Raw genomic sequence first — 21,097 nt, forward strand, 5'->3', positions numbered from 1 at the left:
AAATAATTAGGCTATTAATGTTGTGCAGGCAGAAGAAATTAAGTTTACTAATTTGCTTGGCTTGGCCAAAGGACCTGTCCCTGTTCTATTCTACTGTCAAAGATACTTGGATCATAATTTTTTTCCCCCGATTCTGGTATTTGGCCTGGACAGCAAGTGAAGCCCTTGACCATGTCTGCATGCTTTTATGCATTGAGCTGCTGCCACATGATGGGCTGATTAGATATTTGCATTAACGAGCAGGTGTACTAATAAAGTGCCTGCTGAATGTATGTTTTAACAGCAGCACCTTTCATATATCCTTCTCTGATTACAAGTTCCAGCAGCATCATGATAAACTTGCAATGCTTTCTTTCTTTCCATGAGAACACCAACAGGCCAAGCACTACAGTACCTGAACAGTGTCAGCTTTATCAGCAAATTTAACAGTCGGAAAACTGGTCGTCGAAGGAAGGAAATTTTTGAAATGGGATTTCAGGGTAACCAAAGCAACTATAGACTGAGAAACCACCCACGGTTTATTAAGGTAAAGTCTGTATATTCCAATTCCTTTCTATTCAATAGGTAGGACCAGATCTGACTATGAGAAGGTCCATCCTCCCTTTAGTTAGGCACAGGCCATCAGGATAAAAATAATATTGATTACGTGATAGTTCTAACACCTTTCCAAGGTACAGACTGAAGGGATGGAGCAGTTTCCTGTAGTTATTGGAACTGCACTTAAGATTGAAGCTACATAGCAGGTATGTAAAGAGGAGATATCCCATGATTTCTGCAAGTGGAGATTAAAGAAGCCAAAACAAATGTTAATCTCTTGGTACTGCTGCAGCAAGAGTTTGGTTGCAAAGCTTAATGAGCAATTAACACAGCCTTTGAAGACCAAAGCATTCAAAGGCCTGTCCACTGCTAACTCTGTCGTCTGGGGAGGATTGAAGGAGACCAAGGTCGAAGGAAAGGGTAGCAGTGTGTTTAGAACCTGGAGGCAGGAGCATTAAAGTGGGGGTTTGGGATCATGAACAGCTGCCCCTAGGAGCATGATGTGGGGAGGTGGGAAAGAAAAACCCAAGAATTAGCTCCCCTAAGGGTTTGTTTCCTTCAAAAAATAAAGTTTAAAAAGTTGCATATCTAAATTGTCCATTTAAAAAAAAATCAAGCCTCAGGAAAGCTATCTCTTTAAACAAACCCCTGGGCATGGTGCTCAGTGGTGTCAACATGTTAGCTCACCAGATGTAAGGAGGGCCCTAATGGAAAACTGAGCAGAGCATACCTTGCAGCAAATCTGAGGCTTCAAATATCATAATCCTTCGAAATCGGGATTTGTTGGTGGATATTGTTATGTATATCAAATCCTGAGTATGGAGCTTCAAGCACCGAGGCAGAAAGGTGAAGGGAGAGTTCCCTGGGTAATCCTCCATGACCCAAAGGTAACACTCATTGAAAGCTGCTGAAGTGGAGGAGCAGTGAACTGAGCCTGGAACAGCCCTTTCCTCAACTGCCCAGCTCTCCGACCACACTCCCCAGGACTCTACGTCAGGCCATCAAAAAACACTCAGCTTTTGGTCCAGTTTTAGTTTTATACCCAAACACACCTCCACTCTTCAGGAGTGAATAATGCCAGAAAGTTCCAGAGGAATACATCACAGATAAGTCCAATTCTGCTTTTCTCATTCACATTTTTTTTATTTGAAGAAATGTGTTCCAGTAAAGATTTAAAAAAAAACAAGTTTACACAAGAATTTAAAATCATTGTCCAAACTTTAACTGATGCGAGAATTCCTTTTGCTCCCTATGCAAATCCTGTGCTCTGTTTTTGAAAAGTTCTGCCTTTTCATTGTCTTTGGTTGTACCCTCTCCTAATTTGTACATTCGACTGGTGTTTGCACAAGCCCAGATGTGACCCAGGTCACATGCTTTAAGAGAGTATTTCAGGGCCTGGGCCATATCCTTGGTAACACCTGGAGCTCCCTGGATATACAAAGTACTTAAATTAAAACAGCTAGCTGCAAAGTTCCCATTGCAGGCCCTTGTATAGTAATCCCTGGCTTTCACAGAATCTGGTTTATTATCAAATATTCGTCCATCATGAGCCAATAAAGCAGCATTATGACAGGCATCTACTGACTTCTTACCACCTTTTTCACATGATTTAACAAAGTATTCATATGCAGCCTTCAGATTTTGTTGTAATCCACCTGTTTAAAAACATAATCAAAGATTTAGTTATGTCAAAAACAATCCTCTTCAATTGCTTATCAATGCATTCCTCTATAAACAGAAAACATTAGTAATGCTTCAACTGGTACCTCCGTGCAGTTACTAAGTCACAATCTTTATCAATGTGATCTGGGACATATTAACCTACCCAGAAGACCATAAGACAACAAGAGCAGAATTAGGCCATTTGGCCCATTGAGTCTGCTCCACCTTTTGATCATGGATGATTTATTTTCCCTCTCAACCCCATTCTCCTGCCATCTTCCCATAACCTTTGACACCCTTTCTAATCAAAAACCAATCAACCTATTAATGATTTGCCTCCAGAGCCACCTGTGGCATTGAATTCCACAGACTCACTATTCTCTGGCTAAAGAAATCCCTCCTTATCGCTGCTGTAAAGGGATGTCCTCGTATTCTGAGGCTCTGCCCTCTGCTTCTGGACTCGTGGAAAATCATCTCCACCTCCACTCTACATATCTAGGCCTTTCAATATTTGCAAACACGAGGAAATCTGCAGATGCTGGAAATTCAAGCAACACACACAAAAAATGCTGGTGAACGCAGCAGGCCAGGCAGCATCTATGGGAAGAAGTACAGTCGACATTTCGGGCCAAGACCCTTCGTCAGGACTAACTGAAAGAAGAGATCTCTTCTTTCAGTTAGACCTGATGAAGAGCCTCGGCCCGAAACGTCGACTGTACTTCTTCCTATAGATGCTGCCTGGCCTGCTGCGTTCACCAGCATTTTTTGTGTGTGTTGCTTTGTTGCTTTCAATATTCGATGGGTTTAATTAATAACTCACTTCAATTAGCTTTTTTTTTGGTCTGCATTGTTAGATCTATGGATTTAACTAAAATACTCAGTACTGCAAGCAAATTGGACAAGATTTTTCGAAAAGTATGTGACATTGCAGTACTATATCAGACTACTAACTGTGAATTTATGTCAGATTGGAGATTTTTCAGTTGTAAGAAGTTGGTTCAGATGGCTATTTAAAAGGTACAGTTGTTTGGAAGTAAGGGGCATTATTTCAGAAACTGAAAAGAATGGCCAGTGTAGGTTCAAGTTTGATTATTTTTGCAATGCTATTTAATGCTACCCATATCAAATCAGCTTAGTGACTTGGTATTTGATGTTATAGATATGTTCAGAGAATGCTCTACTTGGTTCTTGTGTTAGTGCAGGTAAAGTCTGCAGTTAAACTCCATTAGTGCAGTCTAACCCTGCGGATTGTACAAAAACCAGGAACCTGCTCAAATGGAAGTACACCAGGGTACCAATGCACCTAGCCTTCAGCTCCATACAACAGCCTCCCACCCATAACATCAGCATGACTAACACGAACTACCTCATCAGCTCTTTTAGATCTCTTGGAAATCTCGTCAGTTATTAGAGACCTGTCAACATTGACTCTGTTAGCAAAGAGTGTATTCAAACATATTTCAAAAGGCCAGAAGACAACTTGTACCTTTTCCAGTCACATAGTAAGAACCAAGCTTATAGCAGCTTTCTCCATGATTGTTTTCCTCGCAATTATGCTTCAATATCTTAGCAGCTGCCTCATAATTCTTCTTAATTCCTTCCAAATAATCAGCAAGCCGTTGACATCCTGCCAAGAAGGAAATGTTAAGATAATTTATCTGACATCTAACTAGATGATTATCCACATAGTATAGCTTAGCTGCCCAATCAGTGTTTCAGCTATTAAATGAATCTGAAACCAAGAAAGAAAATGACTTGCGTAATAAAATACAGTGATGACATAGATTGATTTTAGTGACACATCAAAGAACACTCGAGGCCAACCTCAAAAGTTTGATGAACCTACAAAATCGCATTGAACACTCAATGTTCCAGTCCAGAGCAAGTCCTCTGCTGGCACCGTTCTATGAACTGGCTTCTGTCACATTACCCAGAAACGTGAAATTAAATCAGGTGGCAACTGGCCTGCAACTATCTACAGTATTTCCGTTTTCCATCTTTGATTTCTGAACCCTCCCCACACAAACCTTTGTACACGTGTGGATATCACAAAGGTAATTCAATGTCACAACAAAGTTTTGAATACATGTGATCAGCCTCCAATCTCTGCCTAAGTCATTCCAGAACAGCTACTGGTATCTGCTTGATAGTGCTGAAAAGATCCCAGGCAAGTCATGTCCACAGAAATCACATTTGTTCTCTTATATAGAAGCTGTGAACTGAGTCTATGTTGGTTCTTGCAGCAACCTGATCAATTCCTTTATCTCACATTTCTCTGTAATACCAAATGCCTATCTGCCGAATCATGATTTTTTAATAAATCACCTGTGCCAGGGCCAATTTACAGATTCCAAATCAATTACCAACCAACATGGGGAAGGCAACATGAGAAACCCTAACCCTACCTGGTCAGAGGGGAAACTTACAAACTCCACTGACTGCTCTTAAAAGTCAAGATCAAACCCAAGCCACTGGAGTTTTGAGAAACAAAAAAAAAGGAATAGGCCATTCAGCCCTTTGGATCTGGTCTCCGAGCCAATTGTGGTCAATCATCCATTTCAATTACCCTGTTTCCATATTTGCTGCACAATACTCATTTTTTCTTTCTTTCTTTTTAAATCTTTTTATTAAATTAGTACACAAAAAGTAAACCATGTAGACACTAATATACTGTTGCAATATAAATTTGCAAGAGATATTAATACACAAAAAAAGTTAGTACAAACAGTGCAGTTTAGATATAAAATAACAAAGTAATATAATAGTATACTAATTTTCCATACATATCAGTAAAGAGAAGAAACCCCCCCCAAAAAAAAACCCCACCGTGCAATTAATCTAAAAAGCAAAGCAAAGCAAAGCGATGGGCTAACTAGGTATCAAGTACACTTAAACAATTTAAAACAATCACGTCCTCAAACCCGACCTCCATTAAAAACAGTTAAAAAAGCAAGAAGGGAATTTAAATATGGGCAAAGAGAAAAAAAATTACATTAAATGAAAATGTTGAATAAAAGGTCTCCAAGTCTGTTCAAATTTAACTGATTATCATAAAGAATACTTCTAATTTTCTCCAAATTTAAACATAGTATCGTCTGAGAAAACCAAAAGAATGTAGTTGGGGCATTAATCTCCTTCCAATGTTGTAAAATACATCTTTTCGCCATTAAAGTAAGAAATGCAATCATTCTACGGGCTGAAGGGGAAAGATTAGTGGAAATTTTAGGTCATCCAAAAATAGCGGTAATAGGATGGGGAGAAACCCTTAACCCGTGTCAGAAAGGCGTAACGGCTATTATTTATAATACTATCATGAAACTTAGGAAAGCTCCATTTGATAAGATTAGGTCAGATTGGGAAAAGGAATTGGGCTTATTATTTCGACGGATGACTGGGCGTATATTTTACAACTAGTCAATACTTCCTCTATCTGTTCCAAACATTCCCTAATTCAATTTAAAGTTGTTCATAGAGCACATATGTCTAAAGATAAATTAGCTCGTTTTTATTCTCATATTAAGCCTCTTTGTGACAGAGGTCATGGGGAGATAGCTTCCTTAGCTCATATGTTTTGGTCCTGTTCTACTTTGGAAACTTTTTGGAAAGACATTTTTAATATTATTTCAAAGGTATTGAATACTCATTTTTTAAGCACTAAGGAACACATCTACTTCCTTCTTCAACATATGAGGTGACAGACTACCCACCTTTAAGGAAGAGAATTCCACAGGTTCACCATCCTCTGGGTGAAGAAATCCTTTGATCTCATTTCTAAATGGCGTAACTCTGAACCCAAATCTGTGACCACTGGTTGTGAACACTCCAGCCATTGGGAACATCTTCCTTTTATTTAATTTGTCTAGTGCTGTTTAAAGGCTTGTGTTTCTATCAGGTCTCCTCCCATTCTTTCATACACCAGTGAGTTACTGAATACTTTATCCAATCTCTCATCAGTCTTGCCATTTCAGGAATTAGTCTGGTAATTGGACTAATTCCTGAAATGGACTTCTCAGAAGACCAAAACTGCACACAAGCTCCAGATGAACTCAATAAGGGTACCACTGCTATGTCACTGTAGTCTTAAATGTAATAGAGGTGGTTATACATTCAACCATGCAAAACACTCTTAATCAGCAGTAAGCCACTAGTTCATGAACAATCTACTCCTCGATACCAACCAGGACCAGAATTCAACATAGCCTTATTCCAAACAGACAAAGGATCACGTGCAATGAAAGGAATTGACCTTGACATCACTGCTGCATTCATGGAGCTTCAGTAAAATTAAATCAGTGAGAATTAAATAGAAAGTTGTACATTGTGAATGCAGCCAGTTTAGCACAAAATAGGGATAATTATGATTGATAGATACCATTCATCTCAGCCCCAGGATAGCCCAGTGCGACTCCTCAGGGCAAATAGACAAATCATCTTCAACTATGTTTTGCAATAACCTTCACAATTCTTCGGGTAACAAATAAGTCCCTGCAGCAAAACCTGAATGGTACTGAGACACAAACTAATGACATACTACTCAAGTGTTAGGTTATAACTATATTAAAGGAGTTGACCAATCTCCCTTTGACAGCTGAACTGGGCAACTATATAGGGATTACTATTAGCAAGAAACTTAACAGGGTCAGGTATATACCCTATGGCTACCAAAGCAGGCTACAAGTTGCACTGGATGACTGTTCCTGTTTCTTGAAAATATTTATACCATCTACAAGGGATACAGCAGGAGTACAATGGAATACTCCAAACTTACCTAGATGATCACAGCCCCCACTTCTTAAAACTTCAAAGCGACCTTTTTTACCAGCGTCCCATCCACCACTCTGAGAATTACTTCCACCTTCATGGTAATGATCTATAGTGCATACAAAACACACCTGCACCACCAGCCAAACGTACTACCATCTACAAAGGTAGGATCCACTATCTGGAAGAGCAGATGCAGAAGTCACACCTCACAAATCAAAATCACACACCATACGGGCATGGACATACACGCCAGTGCCGCCTTTAGCGACTGGTCAGTACTCCACATCTCCCTATTAATCTGCAAATTTCCATCACAAGAATTACATCAATCGAAGTGGGCTGCGGGCTTTCCACTCACTACTTGGAAGTGATTAGGAATGGGGATGAAATATTGCCCCCCCCCACCCCGCAGCACCATCGTGCGTATGTTGAATTTACAAAGACTTCTACCTTCCGGGTCCTTCTCCTTGCGGCACTGGTAACTATATTCGATGCCCAGGTTGTCCAGGTACTCCTTCACTTCTGTTTCATCCTGGAAATTAACAAGACCCGACATCGCCACCGCGGAGAAGCTTCGGGACAGCACCGAGTCCCGAGACGAGAAGTACCGGCGCCGCCTTTCTGACCTCTAACGTGGAGCAACCACGTTCACAACCGCCCCGTTCCGCCCCGCCCCGCCCGCACTTCCGGTACCCTGATCAGCATGCGGGGCGGGGCAGGGCAGGGCAGGGAGAGCGGAAACGCGGGTCACCACTCCCCCGGTGTTTACCACCACCCCCCGCGCCGAGCGAGGGGACGCCGCAAGGCCGACAGCGAGTTTGATTGACGTTAGTGGTAAACAAAGGAGGGGGCAGGAAAAGGCGGAAACGGCCAATGGCGGAACGTGGCGGCGTGGGGTGTAACCAATGGGAACGAAGGACCGGGTGGGCCGGGCTAAATGTCGCTGGGACCGGTTTGGTCTGTCACCCCGGAAATTGTTTCTGGGTGGTAGATCACCAGAGTTATTTACACGGAATGTGGTTGAGATGAACAAAAACCCTTTTGCATTCGAAGGAAGAAGTCATTTAATGTTCTTAAGCTGCAGAGTGGTCTGGTTCTGTCAGGCATCCTTCCCTGTGTGACCAGGTCCTTGCCCTTGTTTGTTTGCCGGTCATGTTTTTGCTTGCGTTGGCTCGGAAGCTCCGTTAGCCCGCAGCCCGCCGCCCGCCACCCGCCACCTGCCGCGATGGTAAGAGAACGTTGTGTCGGTTTAAGCCCAAACCGTCGCGGGCGTTCGCGAGACACCGGGGCCCCGGGCCGGGCCGGGCCGGGCCGTGCTGGGCGTCAACCCCCACCGGCCTCCTATGGAACACGGCCTCCTTCATTTGCGTATGGCTGCAGTCAGTCGTTCATCGATGCAATTCGGTGACCTAAGGCCAGTGCGTTACTTTAGTCACTATTTCGGCCAATTAGTGATACAACACATTTTCCCCGTGTGATTATGTGACTTCTAATCTCCTTTAGATCCACTTCTTTATGATGGTTCAAAGTAATATATTAACTGCATTGACTTCAGAGCTCAATGAAAGAATGGGCTAATTGCTTATAATTGGAAAGTTAATTCCGTTAAAATGTTTTTATTGCCGCAGATTTTTGATCGGCTGCATCAGTAGATATCTAGATTTGGGCAGCTGGTCGTGTTGAGGGCTCTCAGTTTCGTCTCGACTTGTTAAATGTTGCCATGTTTTGTAGTTAAAGGATGCTGTATCTGTAACTGATGGAACGCTCGATTTGTGGCGTGAATGCTGTTTGTAACAAATGGCTGGATTGAACAGAGCAGTTTCTTTCTTACCAGTCTCAATGTAGGATAGAGACGACGATTATCATCTGCTTCATAGTTTGGGCTTTAGACAATGTTAGTACAGCTGGCGCATTTTCACTTGAGAAGGTAATAGTGAGGAACCCTCTTTACACTGTGACAATCTTTCTGGAGAGGGGATTCCCACAGCTGTTTTGTAGGAACTTCTGGGAGTTATTACCAGTGATTATAGGAGGAGTGATGTATTTCAAAGTCAGGGAAGCGTGAAATTTGAAGGTTCACATATACTTATTTCCTCTTCAAGTTGGTAGGGGCTATGGGCTTGGAAAGTGGTGTCAAGAAGTCTAGATGAATATTGAATATTGTGCTGGTAGGTTGTATATATCACAGACGTGCTACTGAAGGTAGAGACAATGAATGATGCAACACACATAAAAGTTGTTGGTGAATGCAGCAGGCCAGGCAGCATCTCTAGGAAGAGGTACAGTTGACGTTTCGGGCGTGTTTACTAGCAACTTTTATGTGTGTTGCTTGAAATTCCAGCATCTGCAGATTTCCTCGTGTTTGCAATGAATGATGGATGGATTGCTATCAATCTCCATGGAATGTTTTACTTTTTGTCAACTGACGAGAGAAAAAGGTTTGAATATCTTCACACTTACTGTTGGTTTGGTGGGAAAATACTACCTTAGCCAAGCTTTCGCTTCTTAAACACAATGTGTGTGCTAAATGTGTGAAATTAGTGGGAACGCACCTCTTGATTGCTTTAACTTTTGTATTTCCTACAAATTACTTTTTTTTATTTTAATACTTAAGAAACATATTTAGATTGCAAGAATCAATTTTCTTGCATTGCTGTATTTTGTACTGCACATGTGTAAACAATGAGGGAGGTTTGGAAAATAAGCAGGAATGAACTAAAAGTTGAAATAAAAAAAATCATGGGAATAATTTGTGATTGCTTTTCCTCCCCAAAAACTTCTTTATTTTATGGGGTGCTATGCAGTGACAAAGCCAGTGAAATTTTACCTGTCCTTAGTTGCTCTTGAAGAAGGTGGTGATCCACCACCTCGAGCAGCTATATTTCGCATGCGGGTCATAGTGCTGTAGAGGAGTTCCAGGATTTGGATGAGATAATGAAGAGGTGTTGATGTATTTGCAAGTCAAGATGTGTGACAGGAGGAAAAGCTTGCAGACAGTAGTGTTCCTGTACACCTGATGCCCTGGTCCTCCTCATTGCTAGAAATCAGGGTTTTGGGCATATTTCACTGTGTCGCTACGGTGTATTTTGCAGGTGATGCACATCATAGTTGTGGTATGATGTATTGCAGTAGTAGGTAAATTGAAGGAAAATTTTAAATTATTAACAGGAAGTTATAAACTTAAATAATTTTACAGAGTGCCTTTGGACAAGAATGATATGATTTGAAAGGGTAAAAATGTTAAGGGGACAAGAGTGGCAATGCCACTTAGAGGGATTATGTGCCATGAGGGAAATAATGTGTATGGAAAGAATAAATAAGATTAGGGCTCAAAGGTTAAAGAAGCTAGTGGTATTTTAGGGATTACTGACCATGTGAGAGCAAAATGAAAGAAAATCTGTAGTCTTTGAGTTTCAAAAGATGAATAGAAATGAGAGTTGTTATTTTGGGTGATTTTAGTCATTCACTTGGTATTTGAGGTGTGGTGAGAGGAAAAGTGGACAAATTCTTCATGTATATTCTGTTTTCTCCAAAACAGCTTGTAAGCCCTGTTTATGATGCTAAATCTGGTTACGAGTAATATAATAGCTTGGTTCAGTGAGACATAAGATACAGGAGCAGAATTAGAACATAGTACAGGCTGTTCAGCCCACAGTGTTGTGCCGACCTCCAAGATCTATTTAACCCTTCCTTCCCACATATTTCTCCATAGAAACCATAGAAACTACAGCACAGAAACAAGCCTTTTGGCCCTTCTTGGCTGTGCTGAACCATTTTCTGCCTAGTCCCACTGACCTGCAATAGAAACCATAGAAACATTTTCTTTTTATATATGTGTTTGTTTAAGAGTGTCTTAAATGTCCCTAGTGTATCTGCATTTGCCTCTACCAAGCCCTAGCAGTGCATTCCACCCCCTTACCACTGTGTGTGTGTGTGTGTGTGTGTGTGTGTGTGTTTTTCTTAAAACTACCTCTGACATCCCTCCCTATACTTTTCCCGATCACCTTAAATGTATGTCCTCTTGTATTAGCCATTGCCACCTTGAGGAAAAAGGCATTGGCTGTCTATTCGATGTATACCCCTTACAATCTTGTACACCTTTAACAAATATCCTCTTATTCTCATTTGCTTCAATTAGAAAAGCCCTAGTTCACTCAATCAACCTTTCTTTACAAGACTTTTGTGTGAAAAATTCAGTCATGCTGTGATCACTCATTCCCAGATGATCTAAACTACAAGGTCATTAATTTTACCTGTCTCATTGCACAGGACCAGAGCTAAGAGAACATTAGGTTCAGTTACACACTGTTCAAGAAAGCTATCACAGATGTATTTCCTGAAGTGTTCTTCAAGACTGCCTCGAGCAAGTTGATTCAAAATCAGGTTTATTATCTCTGATGTATGTCGCTCAATCTTTTCTCATAAGACATGTTCTCTAATCCAGACAGCATCCTTGTAAATCTCTGTATCCTCTCCAAAGCTTCTGCATCCTTCCTATAATGAGGCGAGCAGAACTGAACACAACACTCCAAGTGTGATCTGACCAGAAGTTCTATAGAGCTGCAACATCACCTCACAGCTCTTGAGCTCAATTTTCCGAAGGCCAGTACACCGTACACTGCCTTAACCACCCTATCAACCTGTGTGGCGGCTTTGATCATTCTTTGCTTTTCCCTTGCACTGATGTGATGAAATGATTTATATGGATTGTATGCAGAGTTTTTCACTATACTTCAGTGCATGTAACAATAGTAAAACAATTTACCAATTATTTAGCAACATAGGACATTACAGCACAGGAACAGCCCCTTGGGCACGTTGCGGTTGTGCTGACCAAATATTGGGTGACTGCATATGAATCTTGGGGTTCCAGGCCTACAGCTCACTGAAAGCATCTGTACAAGTTTATTAGGATGGTATAGAAGGCACCCAGTATGTTCGCCTTCATTGGTGAGGGGCATTGAGTATAAGATTGAGGACATGCTGCAGGTATATGAAACCTTAGTCAGACTGTACTTGGGAGAATTTTGTACAATTCTGATCACCCCATTACAGGAAGGGTATGGAAAGGGTGCAGAGAAGATTCACTGCGACGCTGACTGGATTAGAGAGCATGAGCTCCAATGAGAGGGTGGACATACTTGGGTTGTTTCCTCTGGACTGGCGGAAGCTGAGGGGTAACCTGATGAGAAATTATTAGATCACAAGAGGCATAGAGACAGTAGACAACTGGTACCTTTTCCCACAGAGTGGAAATGTCTAATACTAGAGGGCATACATTTAAGGTGAGAAGTAGGGCATGTGTAAAGGAGATGTACAGGACAAGTCTTTTTACCCAGAGTGGTGAGGTGCTTGGAAAGTGTTGCCAGGTGCAGAAGCAGATATGACAGTATAGCAGATGGCCAAAGGATACAGTGGGATATAGAATCAGCTGCAGATATGAGCAGAGAAATGGCAGAAGGAGTTAAATCTGGTAGGCTGTTCAGCCCATGAAATCTACTCCATCTTTCAATCATGCCCACTTTTTTTTGCTCTCACCCCATTCTAGCACCACCTCCTCATAACCCTTAACTCAAACCTATCATAAATCTATCAATCTTCTACCTTAAATGAACTAGCTTACCACACTCCTGTAACAACAAACTCTGCAGATTCACCACACTGTGGCTGAGGAAATTCATCCTCATCTCACTTCTAAAGGGATGACGCTTTTCTATTGGGCTCTTTCCTCTGATCCTAGGTTCTCCCACTAAAGGGAATATCCTCTCCATGTTCACTTTACCCTGTCCTTTTCAGTATCTGGTAGGTTTTAATGAGATCCCTCCTCATCCTCTGAAAGCTCTCAAGTACAGGCCTGGAGACATCTGACACTTGCCATGTTTATCTACTGTGGGCACTGGTCTTCATGAAACCAGTAACTTGGAGGTACTCGCACTTCCTTGTACACCATACAACTAATGAGATCCCTGTAATTTGGAGTAACAATGAGAAAAAGAGAAGGAATCTTCTCTATCAATAACGCAGAAAGTGGAGTTATTGCAGAAACTTGATCATGGTGTGTCTGTGCGGTGTCTTACTGAGGAAAATAGTGTCGGAACTACCAGTGTATATGATTTAAATAAACAGAAAGACAAGTTACTGAAGTTTTACAGTGACAGTGATATTGATGTTCTTTCTTTCTTTTTAAATCTTTTTATTGAGTAAGTATACAAAAAAGGTAAGCCATATAAACATTAATACAATGTTAAAGTATAATAAAATTCCAAAAGATAACAATACCAAAAAGAAAATACTACAAACAATGTAATTTAAGCATAAGAAACCAAAATAACATAATAGTATACTAGATTTTATATATATCAATGGAAAAAAAGAAAAAAAAACCCCAAAAAAAAACCCACCGTGCAACTAACTAAAAGCAAAGCAAAGCAATGGGCTAACTTGAAACCAAACAGAGTTAAACTTAAAATCACGTCCTCAATCCCGACCTCCATTAAAACAGTGAAAAAAAAACAAGAAGGGTAAATATTACATTAAATGAAAATATCGAATAAAAGGTCCCCAAATCTGTTCAAATTTAAATGAAGAATCATAAAGGTTACTTCTAATTTTCTCCAGATTCAAACATAAAATCGTCTGAGAAAACCAAAAAAAGGTAGTTGGAGCATTAAGACAGTGATATTGATGTTCTACATTTATTCCAATAAGTCATTTACCACGTGTTTGATTCGGTTCGTTTGAAGCTGTATATTTTGATGTTTTACTGAATGTTTTTGTTGGAAATATTTCTTCTTGTCATTATTCCCTAAACAATACAGTATAACAATTATTTACATAGCATTTACATTGTATTAGGTATTATAAGTAATGCAGAGATGATTTAAAGTATATGGGAGGATGTGCGTAGGTTTGGTGCGCCGCTGGGTCTTAAAGTCCATCGCATTGGGACAGGTTAAATAAGGGACTTGAGCATACGTGATTTTTGGCATCAGGTGGGGCGGTGGGGGGGGGTCTGAAATCCGAAAAATCCTGAATTCCGAAATGCAACTGGCCCCAAGGATTTCGGATAAGAGATTGCGGACCTGTAGTTGATATTTGGACACTTTATTGAATTTGGATGTAGGCCTAGGGAGAGCCTTATTTAAAATGTACAGATTCAAGAAAAAAAAAGGTGGAATAATTCTTTAGAAAACTAGATTTGTGAAGACAGATAAAATGGAAGCTGAGAGATGGAATTTGATTTTTTTTGTAAAGAAAATACAGTAATAGCAATTGTATTCAATGTTGCTAGCCTTGACTGTATAGGAAAACATAGATGCTGTAGATGTAGGTTCACAGGATAGTATTACAAACGTAGATACAACTACACACACACAATGCTAGGGGAACTCAGTAGGCCAGACAGCATCTAATTTTGGGGGGGTGGGGGAATAAAAAGTAGTCGATATTTCAGGCTGCGACCCTTTGGCCTGAAACTAATAAAGCTAATGTGGATCTACTGTTAAGTCACAAAAAATAGGGAATATGAGATCTGCAGTAATAATGAGTCAATGTGAAATCATGTGTTATTGGGTTGCTTACTTAAAAATAGTGTGGCTTATGGAATGTACTGCCTTAAAGAGCAAAATACAAAATTTGAAGAATGGCTAGATAAATTTCTTTTTAAATGTTGATTTGGTTTGATAGAAGGCCAAAACTATCTAAGAAAAATACCAATTAGTTGTAACACTTGAAGGGCCAAGGGTATTGATGGATCAAGAGGGCTACAATAGAAAATGGGAAATTTCAGCATATAGCATTCATGTTGAGTTAATGACTTTGGTGGGGATTTTTGTTAACAATCAAAACTAGAATGGATAGGTAAAGAATGTATTAGTATGATTAACTATCTGTGTAATGAATTGTTAACATGGTGGTAAATATCATATGGAGCTTGCTATGTGAGCAACAGCTTGCTCTCCATATGTCCAGGCTTGTGTATCTAGACAGCTAAGACGTAATATCCATGGTTAACTTGGACCGACAGAAGCCTCACTCACTCAAATGTTGTGTGACTGGGTCAAAATACTTGTTTTAATGTGACCTCTATGTATAAATATTTCATTTTATTTTGCCGTTTGCTTCTTTTGGATCTGGCTACTTTACTGAAAAAAATACTGAAATATTCTCCACTTGATTTTGTGGATTAGCAGAATGGGGAAGCCCCCTGTCTTTGTGCGTTGTGTTGAATGGGGAATGAGAGAAAGCAAGGTGTCAAGAGGACTGATGAAGATTTGAATAGGTTTATTTTTGGATATTTCATTTAGATTGGAATCAGTTAAGAATTTCTTTAGATCTTAAGCAAACACTGGAATTGACATGTTAAATGGAACAAAATGAAATGCATGTGTGTTCAGAAAGGCTGATAATGTTTTAAAATTCATTTCAGTCATCTGTTACTTTTGTAGCGAAAGCAGTATGCAGATCTGTCTAGATATCCATTGTGCAAACAGATCTATATTCTGTCAAATACATTGCATCATAAATTTATTGAATGTTTTGAAATGTCAGTGCATTTCTGCATTCATACTTACATCAGACATCCCATGCTAATTGAATGGATTTTGGATGGGAAGCTGATACTGGCGAGTTGGTTTACATTTGACTTCCAGACTTCCTGGATTCCTGATGCAACTCATCTACTTAAGAAAATAAACTATTTTTAAATCCACATTTTTTTTTGGTATATCGTGTTTGGGGTTGTTATTTGACTCTCTAACATGAAAACTGTTATCTAAGATCAGTGGGTTAGCTGTTGGTCTCTTTTAGAGTGATAAGGTCTTTCTGGTTGCATTGCCTTTTGCTCCTGGTCATAATTGTTATTCTTGCAACTTCAAGCAAACAAAGGTTAGGCACTCAAACTTTCCTGGAAGTCCAGTTGGATGAGATTAGTACAAGTAAACCAAATTGTTCTTGTTTTGTATTTTAACAAAACTGCTTTTTAAAATCTTGATTCTCATAACATCACTTAGAGCTTAGGCTGAGGTTTCCCAACCTGGGATATACAGACCCCTTAGTTAATGGTAAGGCTCCATGGCATAAAGGTTGAGAACCTCCGGCTCAGACCAATACATTTATCATTAGACCATTATTTCTAATTGTTTATGGCACTATGTCTCTTAGCAGTAGTGACGCACAGTAGAAGCAATTATTGTGTGTTAAAGTCATGGGGTTTGGAAATAGGCTCTGGTTTAACTCATCCATGCCAACCCTGGTGCCCACTGTTAATCCCATTTGTCTGTGTTTTGCCCATATCCTCTAAACCCCTCCTATCCATGTACTTAACCAAATATCTTTTAAATGCTGTTGTACCTGACCCGACTACTTTCTCTGGCAGCTCATTCCATATATGCACAGTCTCGACATGAAGAAGTTGCCCATCGGGTGTCTTTTACATCTTTCCCCTCTCACACTGAACCTGTGCAGTCTAGTGTTCAGTTCCCTTCCTTGGGGAAAAAGACAATGTTCAGCTTGTCTGTACCCTTCACTTTATCTCTTGCGTTTTAAGAAATAATGTCCCCAGCTGCCCAACCTCTCCCTGTAACTTGAGTCTTAGCAGCATCCTTGTAAATCTTCTCTGCATGCTTTCCAGTTTAATGATCTCTTTCCTATCACAATAGACAATTCCGATCAACTGTTTATCTCTTTGATCCTAAAAAGTTCCCACTCAGGATCTTTATTCCTCTATTATCCAATATGTTTGGCTTTAACCAGTTGTTTCAAACCTGATTTCACAAGTGTCATTGCCTTGAAGATTCAGTGAACTCTGAAGCCACGTTAACTATTTCACGATCTGCTTTTAATTCATTCTGCTTATTTGAGGTCCCCTCCTTAGCTCACTGCCTCACTTGCACATCCACAGCGACATTCCAGGACCACCTTACTGATGCCATACAGTGCAAACTATCCTATATCCTCCACAAATAAAAACGCAAACTTCAGTCAAAAATAATTAATTATCTAATCTTAGCCATTATTAATGTAACTTTTAAATCTGATTAATATTCATTGGTAAATATAATTCTTGTTCACAGCTTCCCCTTCCTTAATTTGGTCTATTAACATGTTTCCAAATGCTCTGGCCAAAGGCTCTTTCAGTCCATTTCCCAGAACCTATTCTCACTGTATACTCTTATTCAGGAACCTCAGTCTTGTCATGGCCCTCCTTAGCTTGTACAAATTTGATTCATCTTGTCAACTGCTGAGGTATGATTTCCCATTGGGTGGGTAATGGTCAGCTGGCTTGCATCAAGTATGAGAGCCCAAATAATGTGCTAGGTATGCCATGTGCTGACGATGCGGAAAACGTCATTTGTAAAGCCAAATACTGTGGAACAAGAATCACCCACGCAGTCAGTCCTTCATGTTGACAAGGACTTTTGCTGGAAAGAGAAGTCTGTGCTTTGCACACACTTTTATTAAAATGGTATGACTTCTCCACAAGTGCACAGACTTGGTCAAGAAATGACCACAAAGATGAGAAAGTGTATGATCAGTGGCATCAGCTTGCATGTATGATCATCATCGATGTTAGAAACTTCTACCTCTGGTGGTCTTTTATCTAAGTTCTCACTTTTGTTCAGAGAAGACATTAGTTACCATGGTAATTGTATCAAGGACCCGAACTTTATACGTAATAACCAAATTCCTCCAGGAGCCACCTAATCTTTCTCATCTTGTGCTGTTAGTAAATCATCCTTGTGCCTGCTTTGCTTAAAATATGCAAGTCTTCGTCATTTCCTTGCAATATGTTGCATCTGTTAATGTACAGTAGTTCTACTCTAACTTAGGTCTCCATTTTACCATGATCCATTATCTCTTTACATTGTGTTGTGGTTTTGTAGGCTCCCAGGCTCATCCTGAAGAGATCGTTTCAGTTGTTTGCTTGTTAGTCCAGTTACAAAAACCAGGTCTGTCTTTTAAATATGTAAAGATTCCCATTGTTAATGTTCCTTATAATTGCCGTTAACCTTAGAGGCTACGTTTTGTGCCTGCCCTTTCACAATATTTTTTTAGGTTCATGCATTAGGTCACTTTCAAGATATGCTGTGCTGTTCTAGAATAGTAACAGTGGCAAAGTTGATTGTTTTGTATGTGTGGAGATGTTCCTCTTTGTTTAAAAAACACAAGAAGAGTTGCTGCCTTGTTTTGCGAGGAGGGCTTGCATCTGGCAGCTGATGGTAAATAAACCTATAAATAAAACGTAAATAGTTTTTAAACTTCCCTTTTTATGCCACAAGGTTAGATTATGCAACTTTGCATTACAGCAGATCACTATGTGGACCATTGTCTAGGAATGCATCCTTTCTCTCTTCTCCCCCCCCCCCCCAATTACACAGCAGTCACCAAATACAAATATTTATAGTTGATTTAAGATATTTTATGCTGCTCTTTGTTTCTTTTTGTCTCAACAGGAAGATTTCTCTCCTCTTTCATTAACTGATATCTGCTTAGACTATTTGAGGGTGAATTTAAGTAAGTTTTGTTGGGAAAGGACAGATGGCTCATTCTGTCTTAAGGAAGCTGTGGTGTTTCCACAAGAACTGGCGGATCGTTTACTGCAAAAAATGTCCTTGAATGGTAAGTTTCTTTTGAATCATGGAAACTGAAAAATATTCAGTTGTGGCTCCTGTGCATGTTGTATCTCAATTTGCAAGTAATGTTTCACCTATTCTCTTCTCTGTACAAAACCGCTGTGTCTACAAAATCCCATCACAAATAATGACATTTCTCTTTTGCTTTTAAACTACCAAAGGCTAGTGTGTATTAATTCCAGCATATGGTCTTTCAAACTTTCTCCCGAGACTTCTAAGTTGATGAATATGCTAGGAAGGGGTAGTGAAAGGATGTTTGCACAGAGGAATGCCCTCGATGGAGTGTCTTCTCCATCTCTCCTCTGTCCTCACAAACAGTTGATTGGTGATCCTCGTAACATTTTCTTGGTGGTAATTGATTTATTTTTCACTTTTGTAAGCACACCAGCCTGGAGCTCAGGTCAGCCAAATTATAATGGTCACTGCAGTGAATTAAATGATTGATTAGTTTCTAGCTGTTATCTTTAACCACTGCTTTTAATTCCAGTGCATTACTTTTATTGATTCCTTGTCTTTTTACATCTGTTTATTTGACTATTTTCTCAGAACAGAGTGAAAAGTTAAATCAAACTGGATGTTGTAGTCTTTTACCTAGTTACATTTTAAAAAATAGTTTCTGAAAGTTTACTTCTAAATATTATCTCCCCTCCCCTGCTGTATTTTGCTGGAAATAGTAATGTCCTGGAGGAAATAAGTCTTGGTTCTTATCAAATAATCACTTTTGAAGAGAATATAGAATTAATTTGAGCAACACACATCAAAGTTGCTGGTGAACGCAGCAGGCCAAGCAGCATCTATAGGAAGAGGCGCAGTCGACGTTTCAGGACGAAGTCCTGACGAAGGGTCTCGGCCTGAAACGTCGACTGCGCCTCTTCCTATAGATGCTGCTTGGCCTGCTGCGTTCACCAGCAACTTTGATGTGTGTTGCTTGAATTTCCAGCATCTGCAGAATTCCTGTTGTTTGCATAGAATTAATTTGTCCATGATTTGCTGATGTGGACAGTTCTTGGACTATTGATGTTGGCAATACTTACAGTGGTTGTCTCTTTCTCTGGTTGCTTAACATAATCTCATGGTGGAAAGATGCATGACATTACATCATGGTTAAATATTTCTTGGATTTTTTTCAATGAATCTGGTTAATAACACAATTAGATCAAGTTCAGAGTCATGCTCTTTTTTCCCCCTCCCTCCTCCCTTTGTAGAGTCAGCTTTATAAAAGATTAAATTTAGTACAAATACTACATAAAATAGATGATTCTACTGCGTCTCACAGGGGAAGCAAGAATTAAAGTGCCTAGTCACAAAAGAATGTATTAAAGAAAATGAGGTATTAAGGAGGTTTTCAGGGGAATTGGAGGCAAGAGACTTGATGAGCAAATTTTAGAGTTTGGGATCTTGACGGGTAGAAATACTAATGCCAATTAAATTTGGGGTGAACAAGAGCAGAATCTGAGGGTGTGCTTGGAATCTTGGACAATAGACAATAGGTGCAGGAGTAGGCCATTTGGCCCTTCGAGCCAGCACTGCCATTCACTGTGATCATGGCTGATCATCCACTATCAGTATCCAGTTCCTGCCTTATCCCCATAACCTTTGATTCCACTATCTTTAAGAGCTCTATCCATCCCTTTCTTGAAAACATCCAGAGACTTGGCCTCCACTGCCTTCTGGGGCAGAGCATTCCACATATCCACCACTCTCTGGGTGAAAAAGTTTTTCCTCAACTCCGTTCTAAATGGCCTACCCCTTATTCTTAAACTATGGCCTCTGGTTCTGGACTCACCCATCAGCGGGAACATGCTTCCAGCCTCCAGCGTGTCTAATCCCTTAATAATCTTATATGTTTCAATCAGATCCCCTCTCATCCTTCTAAATTCCAGTGTGTACAAGCCCATTTGCTCCAATCTTTCAACATTTGACAGTCCTGCCATCCCGGGAATTAACCTTGTGAACCTACGCTGCACTCCCTCAATAGCAAGGATGTCCTTCCTCAAATTTGGAGACCAAAAATGCACACGATACTCCAGGTGTGGTCTCACCAGGGTCCTGTACAGCTGCAGAAGGACCTCTTTGCTCCTATATTCAATTCCCCTTGTTATGAGGGCCAGCATGCCATTAGCTTTCTTCACTGCCTGCTGTACCTGCATGCTTGCTTTCAGTGACTGATGTACAGGAACACCTGGGTCTCGTTGTACTTCCCCTTTTCCTAACTTGACTCCATTTAGATAATAATCTGCCTTCCTGTTCTTACCACCAAAGTGGACAACCTCACATTTATCTACATTAAACTGCATCTGCCATGCATCTGCTCACTCACCCAGCCTGTCCAAATCACCCTGCATTCTCATAACATCCTCCTCACATTTCACACTACCACCCAGCTTTGTGTCATCGGCAAATCTGCTAATGCTACTTTTAATCCCTTCATATAAATCATTAATGTATATTGTAAACAGCGGCGGTCCCAGCACTGAACCCTGCGGTACCCCTCTGGTCAC

At 40.2% G+C, this 21,097-nt stretch overlaps 2 protein-coding genes across 3 annotated transcripts in view; one reads left to right on the forward strand and one right to left on the reverse strand.

Moving 5' to 3' along the window:
• Positions 1–1,643: 1,643 nt before the first annotated feature.
• LOC134355198 (cytochrome c oxidase assembly factor 7B) lies at positions 1,644–7,784 on the reverse strand. The gene is made up of 3 exons (XM_063064984.1): positions 7,414–7,784; positions 3,686–3,826; positions 1,644–2,192 (listed from the first exon to the last, which is right to left on the reverse strand). The coding sequence occupies exons 1-3, from the start codon at positions 7,517–7,519 to the stop codon at positions 1,744–1,746; spliced, it is 696 nt and encodes a 231-aa protein (XP_062921054.1). The 5' UTR covers positions 7,520–7,784; the 3' UTR covers positions 1,644–1,743.
• Positions 7,785–7,904: 120 nt separating this feature from the next.
• zyg11 (zyg-11 family member, cell cycle regulator) overlaps positions 7,905–21,097 on the forward strand; it is a 48,596-nt gene continuing 35,403 nt past the window's right edge. For both annotated transcript variants that reach the window (XM_063064366.1, XM_063064367.1), the window contains exons 1-2: positions 7,905–8,191; positions 18,417–18,582. In XM_063064366.1, the coding sequence (XP_062920436.1) occupies positions 8,189–8,191; positions 18,417–18,582 (169 nt within the window). In that variant the 5' untranslated portion in view covers positions 7,905–8,188. The remainder of the gene's footprint in view (positions 8,192–18,416; positions 18,583–21,097) is intronic.

The sequence above is a fragment of the Mobula hypostoma genome, chromosome 12, assembly GCF_963921235.1.
Source record: "Mobula hypostoma chromosome 12, sMobHyp1.1, whole genome shotgun sequence".
Taxonomy (NCBI): Eukaryota; Metazoa; Chordata; class Chondrichthyes; order Myliobatiformes; family Myliobatidae; genus Mobula; species Mobula hypostoma.